General features: G+C 33.3%; 2 protein-coding genes across 2 annotated transcripts; one reads left to right on the forward strand and one right to left on the reverse strand.

The window, feature by feature from the left end:
* Positions 1 to 1082: 1082 nt before the first annotated feature.
* On the reverse strand, positions 1083 to 2149 carry LOC130623220 (uncharacterized). The gene is made up of 2 exons (XM_057438727.1): positions 1485 to 2149; positions 1083 to 1410 (listed from the first exon to the last, which is right to left on the reverse strand). The coding sequence occupies exons 1-2, from the start codon at positions 2147 to 2149 to the stop codon at positions 1083 to 1085; spliced, it is 993 nt and encodes a 330-aa protein (XP_057294710.1).
* Positions 2150 to 7130: 4981 nt separating this feature from the next.
* LOC130648522 (E3 ubiquitin-protein ligase TRIM56-like) lies at positions 7131 to 12839 on the forward strand. The gene is made up of 6 exons (XM_057454578.1): positions 7131 to 7858; positions 8400 to 8682; positions 9139 to 10058; positions 10135 to 10183; positions 10430 to 10482; positions 12210 to 12839. The coding sequence occupies exons 2-6, from the start codon at positions 8426 to 8428 to the stop codon at positions 12665 to 12667; spliced, it is 1737 nt and encodes a 578-aa protein (XP_057310561.1). The 5' UTR covers positions 7131 to 7858; positions 8400 to 8425; the 3' UTR covers positions 12668 to 12839.
* The last annotated feature ends 848 nt before the right edge of the window (positions 12840 to 13687 follow it).

Here is a 13687-nt window from a genome sequence, read left to right on the forward strand (position 1 = left end):
CCACTCCGAAGATGTTAACTTGATTGAAACGAGTACAAGAAATCAAGCTGATGATCCGAACTGGTTTTTATACCGCAAGAACAGATTAACAGCATCTTTATGTAACAAATTGGGTAAAACTGGACGAAAAACTGAAAAATCTTCGAAGACATTAGCCCATAACATTGTGACAGGGATTAAAAAAAAATGTGAACAGGATTATGAAAATGAAAATGGAGTACGGTCGATTTTACGAACCCATAGCAATACAACATTATGAGCGATATATGAAGTTGAAGAATTTTAACATAACTGTAGAACAATCAGGTTTAGTCATTGATCCGATCAATTTTGTGTTGGGTGCTACACCTGATGGTAAAGTTATATGTGATGGATGTTTTGGTATATTGGAGGTGAAATGCAGCGAACAGTACAGGGATGTTGATCCAAAAACAATTTGCCACATTTCACCAAACCCGTGTATAGTTTACAACAAAGAAAACAATCAAATCACTATAAATAAAAACCACACGTATTATGACCAAGTACAAATGCAACTTGCTATAACAACACGCACATGGTGTGACTTCGTATTTTATACATCGAAAGGATTAGCCATTGACAGAGTTCCCTTTGACACAGAATTTTGGGATACATTGCAGCACCGAATCTTGAAATTTTATTTTACGTACATGTTACCCGAAATTGTGGAATTAGAGGAATGAACCTATCTAGATATTTTTATATACTTTATATATAAATATAAATAAGTACTTGAAACATATCATAACCTTGTAAAATATGAAATATACTTCAAAGTGATATTTTTTGCAAGGATTGATTTTTACGAGTTTGCAACATTACCACAAAAATAAGCTATAGAAAAAATCATCTCCTTGAGGTATATCTCATAATGTGTGTGTAGCAGTAAAAAACTTTTTAGATATTTTTCTGCATATAATTGTAAAGATTTTCTTTTTCTAAACATTCTATACCTAAAATTGGTTCTTGAAAATTTGCTAACATTGCACAAACAGTGATGATCTGGTTAAGAGAACCTAGCATGTTAACAGGAATAACTCGATCAAATATGTGAAAAGTTTTCAATCTCTTATCATTCTTTCGACATGTATTCTTTCAGCGGCAATTTGTTGACTTTGAATAACTTCGCTTTCACTGAACTGATCTCGTCCTCTCAAAAAACATGGTATTATCAGCTCCACACCGATTGGATTCACATATTCTGCTATCAAAAAACCTCGATCTGCCATGATCGCATCACCAGGCTTCCAGAGTTCTGGGTATAATATTCCACTTTTCACTACTATATTTTTTTCAGATATGCTCCCAGGGAAGGCTGAGGATATAAAAGTGAAGCCACCCCCTGGTGCATTCCAACCAGAACTTTTACTGTAGTGTGACTTTTGTAATCTGAATACATCAATTTATGGACAACAAGTGAAGCAGGCACTGCAATTTTGAATTCGACACAGTCTATAATGCACTGTACATTTGGAAATTTTTCCATCATTGATTTTGGCATTACATCTTTTACCTGCTGTCGGGTAGGCCATATGCATATTGATCCAAATTTAACGTACATATAATTTATCCAAGTCAACACTGTATTGGTGACTGTAGCTTCAGAAACTTGAAAGATATAAGATAATTGAAAAATATCGAAGTTTCTTCTAATGCGTACCAGGGTCAACAAAAAACTTTCTAAAGGGGATAGCATTCGGGGTCTCCCTCTCTGTGAATCACCTTTGACCTGTTGGTTGTTGTATAATACCACATTTTCTCCATTGTCACCAGTGTTCAAAAATATTAGTATGCCTTTGAAAACTTTAACATTTGGTAAGCCAGTGTAGTGGTTACATGCTCCGTCTGACAAAAGCACATGTTCAACAAATTTACATTTCTTAGATACAGTTCTGTGCAACAAATCATTTTTAAGTTGTTCATTTTCCTTCTGCAATGCTTCGATTTTGCTTTGTGAGTCAAAAAAACTTTCTTCTGTTTGGCTTGACATATCACAACTAACATCTGGCATATCTATCATAAATGACTCTCTCGGAGGTTCATAATCTGACACTGTGTTTCTAATTTTTTTGCGGGGAGAGGGTCTGTTGACAGGAGGTTTCCGTTTACTTCCCTGCTGTTCTACCATGGCTTCAAACAGCATAGGTTTTGCCCATTTTTTTAATTTTCTTAATGTGCCACCAGGAGGACGAATTATATTTCATTTCATAAAAAAAAGACAAAACGTGATCAATAATTAAATAAATCAATAATTAAAGTCAAAATACGATGGGCTTTTTATTCTTTGATAAAAAGGTAACTTTTGCTAGAATACGATTTCAAACAAAACTGGTCTAAAATAGCAATAAAAATAGAGTCATTAAATACATATAAAAGATATAAAGATATATTAATCGTATATCAGAGAGAGAATAGCATATTCTTTTTCATTGTGAAGTAGTAAATGACTTGGTTGTCTTCACTAAAGTTATAGAAAAATGCTTTCCATAGTTTGCAATTTAATTTCATTTATTCGGATGTTACAAAATAATGAAGTTTAAATATAACCTTCTACTGCAACTACTAAGCACAGAGAATAAAAAACTATGTGAAAATAAAAGTTTGTAAATTGCGTATTCACTTACCATCTTACCTGAAGTAGTACACGATACTCAATGTAAAGTGGAATTGTGGCATAAAGAATTTTTTTTTTGCGTTTCACTAAAAATTGCACTGTCTGTCATGCAAAATTTTATACACATTGCATAAAACCATGTACATAAAGAAATTCTTGCAAAATATAAGGTATATAAGTACTTTGGCAAATGCTTGCTGATTCAGCAAAACTTGCAAAGCCTTATGTCTTAACTGCTCGTCAAAAGCATGTGATTCTATGCATTTTTTGCATCAGCATTTCAAGCTCTACATATTACATTACATTAAGTTCTGCAGGTGCTAAAAACCTACAGTAATGAATAAACGACAAGTTTGGTCCAGGCCTGGTGTATACTTTTTTCGGTTCACTCGGGCGAAAAAAATGGTATACAAAATGTATGAAGAAAGTTTGTGAAATGCAGTCCGCACGTCTTGGTTTTGTTTCAATCACACAAAGTTTCTCCCGTTAGAAAGATTGGTTTCCCGTTCATGGATGCTTCACCTTTTTAAAAAAGTTTATGTGAGAAAAAATTACTGTAAAATGTGAAAATGTGCTGTTTCTTGTGGTGATTGTCGAAAAAAAGTATTTTTTCTTCTGGGAGAAAAAAGTGAATGTGTTTGAAAAATACATGTATTATTTTAAAAGTGAAGGTATTAATCCAAGGCTGTCTATTTTTGTCTCAAACCAAATTAATATTACTATAATAATTCTTTATTGAATGAAAGTTCTACCTACGGTTCTCTGCTTTTGGATATTTTCTTTTGACTGAAGTTAAACTGATTTTTTTGGAACTTTTATATTTAAGAAATTAGTAAATTAATTAATTATTAATTATTAATTAGTTATTAATCATAACATAAGCGAGTGTGTCCACATAACATACAACTTGCGTTTATAACATATTAGAAAATATAGATTTTATAGATATGCTACGAGAACAGCATCCATGAACTGGAATAATCGATAATCTGATAGTTGTTGGAGGTGTGTCTTTTTTCAGTAAAGAGCGTAGCGAAAATTAAATAAATATCAAGAATGAAAAAATAGTTACAAATTTAAATTATATTTTTCTACTTGGTTAGTTCATTAATGTAACCACTGTAGAAATGGCGATACCGCCACCTGATACACAGCCACTCTTCAGTCTTAACACAAATCTTTTCTCCATTTACCGTCAAATATTGCTTCGAATAAGATTTTGATTCTAGTCTACAAAGTAATGAATATCTTTAGGTTATTTTCACATAATGAAAGGTGTAAACAAGACATCGCGTTGGAATTTCTGGCCTTTCGCACTCGATAATAAATACATTTTGTTTACTTGTTGTAGCTTCCCGTTAGGCAAGCTGTCGATATGTTCTGTGGAAAAATACGCCAGCAAAGACACTTTAATACATCATATTATTTTTTAGATATTTGGCTACCGGTTACATTTATTGTGTAGAGCTAGGCCGCTGATCAAAATAAGCATGTGTTTGACAAACGGTTAAGAAAATATTAGGGTTTAAAAACTTTTCTCACGTCCGATAAAACTTCGCTAATACCAACACATTTTTACAGATGCTGGACTCAACCCGTCCGTTTCGAAACGGGTGGGTTGACAAAACTTGAAGAAATTGGTCCGATTAAGTTACCTATTCGGAAGAGACGTGAGTTGCCTCAACTTTTTTTGGCATTAAAATAAGCAGAAGAAGTTAGAGCCATAAACTGTTACACACTAGCTACGGCAAAAATTATAGAACCTGAGACGAAATTGTTGACCCTAAAATACAATTATCCTGTATCAATACGAAAAATCGCAAATATATGAGACAGTCGTCTCTTTTTTTAAATGCCTCATTTATCAATTTTAGGGCTAAAATATATAGCAACTGAGACGAGATTTTCGACCGTAAATGACATTTATCTTGTATCAATACGAAAAATCGGTCATCCACTGCTTTTTTGAGCCTGGTAATATTTTAGATAAAGACAGAAATGATATGGACAGGGATTTAGCTACAGAATATGCGATCGCATTTAAGAGACGTATGTTGAACATTAATGAATTTGTAGTTAAAGAGAAACAGGAAACCGCGTGCGTTATCACCACATCGAGTACAAGTAAATACATAGTCAAACTTTCAAGATTAGAAATTAAACCCTTTCACGGACAGCCATAAAACTGGTAGTGTTTTATTGATAACTTTGAGTGTGCCGTCGACAGGAATGAAGATTTATCCGATGTACAGAAGATGACTTACTTAAAAAATCTTGTCAAAGAAAGTGCAGCCGCTGTTAATGCTGGCAGTAAATTATCGAACGAAAATTATCAAACCGCCCTAAAATTGTTAAAAGAAAGTTACGAAAATACACAAATGTTGGTATCTTCTCACATGAAAAGTTTGTTAGCCTGGCAGTGAGCGGGATTCGATCCGCGCTCCCCAGAACTGGGAGCCGCAGACGAACCCCTTACACTACGTGCGGCAATATGTTAGTGATGAACTCAGATAGTTTATCCGGATGGTATGTATACATAGGTGAATATTTATCATTGCACATTCGTATTTCATTCTCAACAGAGAGCATTCTCTTTTGAGTGTGTTAGTGATGAACAAAGTAGTTCTTCTACAATATGACTTACACGCATTATACTCGCCCGTCATGATCAGAGGTCTGATCGGGGTGAAGCATTCTCTGTTGAGAATGAAATACGGATGTGCAATGATGAATATTCACATATGTATACATACCATCCGGATAAACTATCTGAGTTTATCACTAACATATTGCTGCACGTAGTGTAGTGGGTTCGTCTGCGGCTGCCAGTTCTAGGGACCGCGGATCGAATCCCGCTCAATGACAGGCAGTGTGTTAGTGATTAACAAAGTAGTTCTTCTACAATATGACTTACACGCATTATACTCGCCCGTCATGATCAGAGGTCTGATCGGGGTGAAGCATTCTCTGTTGAGAATGAAATACGGATGTGCAATGATAAATATTCACCTATGTATACATACCATCCGGATAAACTATCTGAGTTCATCACTAACATATTGCCGCACGTAGTGTAGTGTGTTCGTCTGCGGCTCCCAGTTCTGGGGACCGCGGATCGAATCCCGCTCACTGCCAGGCAGTGTGTTAGTGATGAACAAAGTAGTTCTTCTACAATATATCAAAAAGTTTTGTTATCACATGTTTTCAAAGTTCAAGCCGACCTTGTTGCCACTAAAGATCAATTAAAAGCCGACTTCGAGAAGGCGTTGCCTACGATCAAAGAAGATGACGTAAACGATTTTACTACAAAGGATTATTTATTATGCTGATTATGAGAAGTGTATTATTTGTAATGCTAACTCACACCGGTGCGAAGTTTCGTTGCCATTCAAGGAAAATCACGATCCGTTACAAGATAATTTTAACTATTGTTTTTAAAGATTTAAAACACTGGAAAATAAATTTAAAAACAATGGGACGCTTTTTTTAAACGGTTACCATAGTATTATTAAAGAACAATTGCAGGAGGGCGTTGTCGAGAAGGTTGTTGATCCATGCGAAGATGAGTTGAAGGAGAAACATTATCTTCCCCATCCACCAGTAGTGACAACAACAAGAATATGTATGGTTTTTGACGCCACTAGTAGAGCTAACGGGCCCGCTCTCAACGATTGTTTGCATCCTGACCCTTCGTTAACCGAAGCATTACAAGATGTTCTCTTACGCTACTAAAAATAGCATTCGTAGCAGATATTGAAAAGGCATTCTTGCAAATATCTCTTACTTCTGAACACAAAGATTATGGTCGATTTATATGGTATGTCAATATTGATAATTTGGATGCGTTGAATTTAACAAATGAACCCGTCGCATCGTATCGTATATGTCGTGTTTTATTTGGAGTAACTTCGTCTCCATTCCTCCTGGCAGCTACCTTAATCAAACACATTCACACATACAACCATACCGATCCCGAGTTTGTCGCTGAAATCCTAAATTCTTTGCATGTCGACGATCTTGATTCAGAAGCTAATAATGTCACCGAAGCGTTTGAATTTTTTAAGAAATGGTGAACAAGATTATCAGAAGCATCCTTTCATTTACAAAAGTTTCAGTCTAATTCCCGTGAATTGGAGGATATAGTATCGAACGTGTTTCCATCAAATACGAGCTCAATATCGCGTACCAAAGTATTGAGTGTTGCATGGGACAAAAAGAAGGACAATACAGTATTTAACCTTAAACATTTATTGCATTTAACGCAGCCGACACCAACCAAAAGAAAGGTGCTCAGTTTCATCGCATCGATATATGACCCGTTAGGTTTAATTATCTCATTTGTTATGAAGTTGAAGGTTTTGTTTCAGAACGTTTGTATAGCTGGTGTAAAGTTGGATGAGTTGATTGATGGTGATTGTTTGGCTGAATGGAAGTCAGTCACTGACGACATCGAGAGTTGTAGTGAGATTGTTTTTCCACGGTGGTATGGTGACCATGTTAATGCTAATCATGTAGAATTACACGCTTTTTGTGACGCCAGTGTAAAAGGGGTTTGGATGTTGTGTATATATTCGTTTTGTTGATGCAGTAGGGAATGCACAAGTCTCGTTGGTTACATCACAATTCCGTGTAGCACCGTTTCGAAATGTACAATCCCCAGGTTAGAGCTTCAATCTGCTGTAATGTTGTCGAAATTAATCAATCAGGTCACAAAGACACTTTCGTTAGTATTTTATATCGATTCCGTTTATTTATGGAGCGACTCAACAATCATGTTGTCATGGATAAGAAGTAACAAGCGTTTGACGTCATAGCTACTAAGCTTTTTAAAGACAAACAAATAAAGGAGTGTCTTATCTACGATGAAGAGCTTCTGAAATCAAATACGAACTATGGCAACAAAAGAGGTCTTTTATTCCACTGTTTAATTAAATATTTTTATTACTGCACAAACACTGACGTGTCATTTGTAGTTTCAGTATTGTGAAAGATATTTTTGAAAACACAAGTTAGAAGAAAAAGTTTTGTATATATCTTATGACCTATAATATTAAATAACTTTAAACGTTTACTATATACTTGGTTTGGAAATTTATTGTTTTACAGAAAGCCATATATTGCATTTGCTTCATAGAAAGGCTGTTTGTTGATAAGTGTAGCATTGTAGAAAGGAAACATAACACCGAAAAATTTCAATCTAAAAAGTACTCGATTGATTGTGCTGTTAGTAAAACATTATTTCAGCTTAATATCTAAATTTTTACTGTTTGTTGATTATGCTGAATCTTGGCGGAGTATACTTTTTGATTCATAATATCGATTTTTTATTTCTTTTTTCATAAAGAATATTTTGAATAACTTTATTAGAGTGATATGAAACAGAATCTATGGAATACGCAATTTCTTACTTTTTTCACTTTGACATGTATGATAATTATTTTACAGAAAGCCATATATTGCATTTGCTGTAATAAAGGCTGTAACAACTTTTTGCAAATTCTCACTCTTTTTTTCTCTGACATATATGATAATTTCTGCTTGGTTGGAGTTGGAGTTCTTGACATTGACATTTTGCGTGGCATGTTTTTATCACCTTTGCTGATATTGAAAGATTGTGTGCTTCATATGGATTTTTTATCGCTTTACTAGTAGTTTTTTTTTCATGCCACGTAAGCATTTTTCAGTGGAAAGCTGTTCACTCATAAATATACTAAACAATCTCACTTATCTGGAATTAAAAAGGTGCTCGAATTTTATTTTTTAGAAGTATTTTCAAGTTTCTGTAATAAAATGGCTTTATCAAAAGTTGAGCTTGCTGCGTTGTTGGAATGCAAGATTTGTTTGGACACCTATCATGAGCCTAAACAACTGAACTGCGGGCACACTTATTGTCAAGGTTGTCTAGATGGTATTTTAGTATTTATGGAAGATGGGAGTGCTGAACTGCCTTGTCCAGTGAGGTGTACCAAAAAGACAACAATTACTCACGAACAAACAACATCCTCGTTAATGAAAGTGTTCACATTAACTGGCATTTTGGAAAAAGTGTAAGTTAATCCTATGTACATAATACTGAAAACGCTCAATACTACTTAGTACTTCTCTCAGTAATTTTCAGAATGTTTAACTTAGACAAACGCGCATGGAAATAACACAGACATAATTTTGTGAAAACGTTTTTAGTTTCAAACATTTCAGTTACCTATACACAAATGTGGTTTGTATGTGAACAAAAAAATACAATTACAAATCTAAAAGCTCTTCATAAAAGAATAATAAACATAGGGAAATTATATTTTAAAGCAGAAATTTTATACCAAATATTCATATCGTGAGTACAAAGTGTTCAAAAAATAAGAAAAAATTAACAAAAATAGCAGCTCATGGTCGTCATAAAAATTGTATAGCATATGTCAAGAAAGTTACTATAATGGATAATAAGGATATATAATTTAGTTACATAGAATGTTTTTGTAAAAAAAATGATATTACTTTGTTCATAGCTCCCCTGGTGAAAAAGTTAATTCTTTATGTCAGCAAAGTAAAGACTGCAACCAGATGATCAACTATTCCTGTACAACATGCAGTTTAAAGATCTGTGAGAAATGTCAAAACCTTCATTCTTGTTCCAAAAAATCATATATCAATGTCATTTTCAGTCAAAAATTGCAAGAACTTCAACCATTTTGTAAGCAACATGACTCGCTTGCAAAATTTGCCTGTATTGATTGTGAAAATTTGTTAACATGTGTTTATTGCAAACACCGACAACATAAGAATCACAGAATTAAATCGATAGATGATTTTGGCCTGGAAGCCAAAAAGTGGTTTCAGTCGTTTATTACATCATTCAATGAAACAAAAGTGGTGTTGGAAAAGTTAACAAGAAAATACAGTGACGCTCTAACAAATTTGGAGAAAGAAAGGGAAATATTTGTTCAAAAATTAAAAGAAAGAAAGTTAAAGCGACTAGACGAATTTTTCAAAATATTAAATGAAGAAGAAGAAGATCTATTGCGGATATTCGATGAGAAATCTGAAGAATTTAAAGCAAAATTGATTTGTGATGGTTTTGTCGGCAATAAGAAAGTACAAGAATTTACAAATTACGTTCAAGCTTTTAATTTAAAATCTCATTTTGAGTTAGTAACTGAAAAGTTGGAAATTGAACGACAACTTCGCAGGCTATCCTCGTTTCCAAGAACTATCCCAACATTCAATTCACATCTTCATCAAATGAACAAAGCAGATATTTTGTCAAATCCATTGGGCGAAATAAATATTTCAATAGATGATGTCACCACTGTTGGTGTAGATCCCAATGAATGTTTTGTTTATAGAAACTTGATTGATGAAGTTGAAACCCAACCCAACTATTCCCAATTAACAACTGATCTAATGAACTTAGTTGAAAGTCTGAAAAGTGAGTTTTCATTTTATTGATTAAAGTTTTAACATAAATTGTGCGAATTTTAAAAAATTGTTATTGTATTTTATAGAGTATGAGAAACCAATTGTAAATCCTTCTTCTGGAAAACAACAACAGAAGTAGGTATATTTTAAATCCTCGGAGAGCTATGTGTTACTTGTCATCTTCACTAGTCATCACCATAATTATCAGAATCAGACTTCGTTGTCATTGAACTATTTTAAATGATTGATATATCATTACAACTGCTTCAATATTTGTTCCATACAATTAAAATGTTTCTACAGCCTGTTTGTTAAATGTTTCTACAGATTGATTAAGATTAAGAAAGCGTAGCAATGTAATTGAACGGTGTTTTTATTTAGTGATGTAAAGCCAAAAAGTTTCCAGCATGTTAAGAAGAGTTACTCTTTCGAAGGTATGAAGTTCTTTATGTGGTGGAGATAGGTTAATTTTTCTCAATCTGCAGTAAATTGTGGTATTGCTACCTAAAACGGATTGCCTTTGTAATAACGTGAGCACAAGTATTACTCCAATACAATCAATTCAAAACACTCATCAAGTTTGACATTTTTTTCTTGTAACTGTTCTGTTTTGAGCACTCGGCTTTGGAAAAAAAAATTTTCCCACCAAAGTTATATTATTTTAAGATAAAATCAATATGTTAAAAGAGATTTAAGGCAAGAAAGACTGGGGTTTGTTCTCTTGCGTTACGCAGAAATTAGACTTAATTTATTCGTCCCTATATGTAGTTTTTGATGATTAACAGTACTGTCAATCCCATTTTTAACCACTTGTAGTTTGCCGTAGTATTATTACTCCAATTTCCACCACTTGTAGCAAAATAAATGTTCTTTTTCCACTCCTTCCCACATAGTCCGCTAAATATTCATACTCGCTGACCCAATCAAAGCCAGTTTTCCTACTTCCATTTCGATCCTTAACAACTTACAGTGTCATTGTTGTGTCACTTTTCACTTTAAAAATTAAAATAAAAAACTATTTGAGAATCCACATAAAACTCCCGCCCTGCATAACTCTTACTAATGATAATTTCTCGCTGAACAATCCATCCCTGCCCTCCCGTACAACTACTGCTTGCTAATTTCGACTAAATATATGCTATAAGCAGCGACTTCCACGGTTTTCTTACATAAATAATTTTATAAGAACATGAGACTTTTCTTTCTCGCAAATACAAATAACAAAAGAACAACTTTAGGTTCAAATCGTTGTTTCTAAAACTAAGAACAACCTGATTTTCGTCGTAAAGTAAGAACAATACAGAATGTAAATTTTCTTGACGCTCAATAACTTTCACCCAGAACCGTCTTTCTTCAATAGTTAGGCGGTTTTAAAACAGAGTAGCTTGAAAAAGCATGTGGATATTCTTTTTATAAAAAAAGTTCGTTTTTTATATGATTTTTATTTTCCTGTTTTCCTTTCTTAGTTTAAAATTTGTAACTCGAACAAAATAAGTTAAACTCGCAGTTTAAAATTTGTAACTCGCACTAGACATGTTAAACTCGAAGTTTAAAATTTGTAACTCGCACTAGATATGATAAACTTGCAGTTTAAAATTTGTACACTGTTAGTTCGCACCTAATCAAAATCGAGAATAAAAACTAACAGCATTGTTCTTCTTTCAGAGGACTGTAAATAAAAGTAATGCGTGGAAAAAATGGAAACATTGAACGAAGATTTCACGTGACTCCAGTCAACTGCGAAACCGCGAATTACATCAATAAAAAAACAGAATATCAAATACGCACCTTAAATTTTTACACTAAGTCGTAACTTGCAACTCGCAACTTGTTTATATCGGTTTAAAAAATGATGAGATTAATTTTTATTATTTACGAAAAAATAACATAACCCAAATAAACTTATTAACAATTATGTTCTTAAAGCTTTAATATTTAGACAATTGACTATGTAAATGTTCTTAAAACTTAAGAGGTTAGAATTAGAGAATCCTATTGAAATTTTGCGCCGACTGCGAACTTCAGCTCTATTTCATTTAGTGAAATATATTTCACCAGTCAGAAATGTGAGAAAGAAAGTATTCCATGACAATAATTTTTATTTAAAATTTACACCCTTATCATTTTTGTTCTTAATTATTACCACATAATTTGTGTTTAGAACTTGTAAAAATCATTGAAAATGGTGATGTCAAGACATTTCAAACAATTCTGATTGATCATCCAAGTATCGTTGAAATGAGAAGTGTTAATGAAACAACACTTCTGATGGAAGCTGTATGTTTTAATACACCATCAATAGTGAAGTCTTTGATTGATGCTGGTAGTGATGTGTATGCTGTGGATAAAATTAAAGGGAATGCATATCACTACAGTGCAACTTATGGTCATCATGATGTTTTGAAAGTTTTAATTAATCATGACGTCACAAACATTAACAACGTAAGCATTAACAATGACACACCATTACATCTTGCATCTTATTTCGGTCGTATTGATTGTGTGAAGTTGTTGTTGTCGATACCACACATCGATGTCAATATACGTAACATATGGAACAGAACTGCTTATGATGTTACTCGTAATAACATTATCAAACGTTTATTACAAGAACATTAGAGAAATTAAGAACATTTTCAGACAATTATACTTTTTTAATTTACGTAAGTAAATTATGAAAAGCATATATCGTCTTTTTTATTAGAACTATAGGTTATAGTAGAATAGATTTCTTATTTATTTCATAAATATACGTTCACAAATTTCAAAATATGACTTCTTAAGAAGAAAATGGTATAATTTATCAAATACAAAAAATTTATGTGCCATCTTCACCAACAGAGATGAGTAAGACACCTCAGTAGTTTGACAAAAAGAACGGATTGCGGTTTGTATTAGAATAAACCCTTAGAAAAAACATTTCGAACAGAATTTGTTTAAAGAAACACCACTGCCTCTTTCTGGACTTATCGTCAAACCTTTTTCTTTAATCAAGAACGTAAAAAGCACCAAACAAGTTTTCTTGACATGCATATATCGCAAATATATGACACTAGTCACTTCGCATTATCTCGTTTATCAATTCCACGGATAAAATATATAGAACTTTGGACGAGGTTGTCGTCTCTAAATGACAATTATCCTGTATCAATACGAAAAATCAAAAATATATGAGACACTCGTCTCTTTTAAATGCCTCGTTTATCAATTATACGGCTAAAATATGTAGAACCTGAGTGGAGGTTGTTGTCCCTAAAGTACAATTATCCTGTTTCAGTACGAAAAATCGCAAATACATGAAACTCGTCACTTTCAAATGCCTCGTTTCATTAATTTCACGGCTAAAATATATAGAACCTGGGACGAGGTTGTCGTCTCTAAATGACAATTATCCTGTATCAATACGAAAAATCAAAAATATATGAGACACTCGTCTCTTTTAAATGCCTCGTTTATTAATTTTACGGTTAAAATATATAGAACCTGAGACGAGGTTGTCGTCCCTAAATGACAATTATCTTGTATCAATACGAAAAATTGCAAATATGTAACAGTCCTCTCTAAATGCCTCGTTTATCAATTCCACGGCTAAGATATAAGAACCTGAGACGAAGTTGTTGACACTAAATTACAAATATC

This window comes from Hydractinia symbiolongicarpus, chromosome 1 (genome assembly GCF_029227915.1).
Source record: "Hydractinia symbiolongicarpus strain clone_291-10 chromosome 1, HSymV2.1, whole genome shotgun sequence".
In the NCBI taxonomy this organism is placed as follows: domain Eukaryota; kingdom Metazoa; phylum Cnidaria; class Hydrozoa; order Anthoathecata; family Hydractiniidae; genus Hydractinia; species Hydractinia symbiolongicarpus.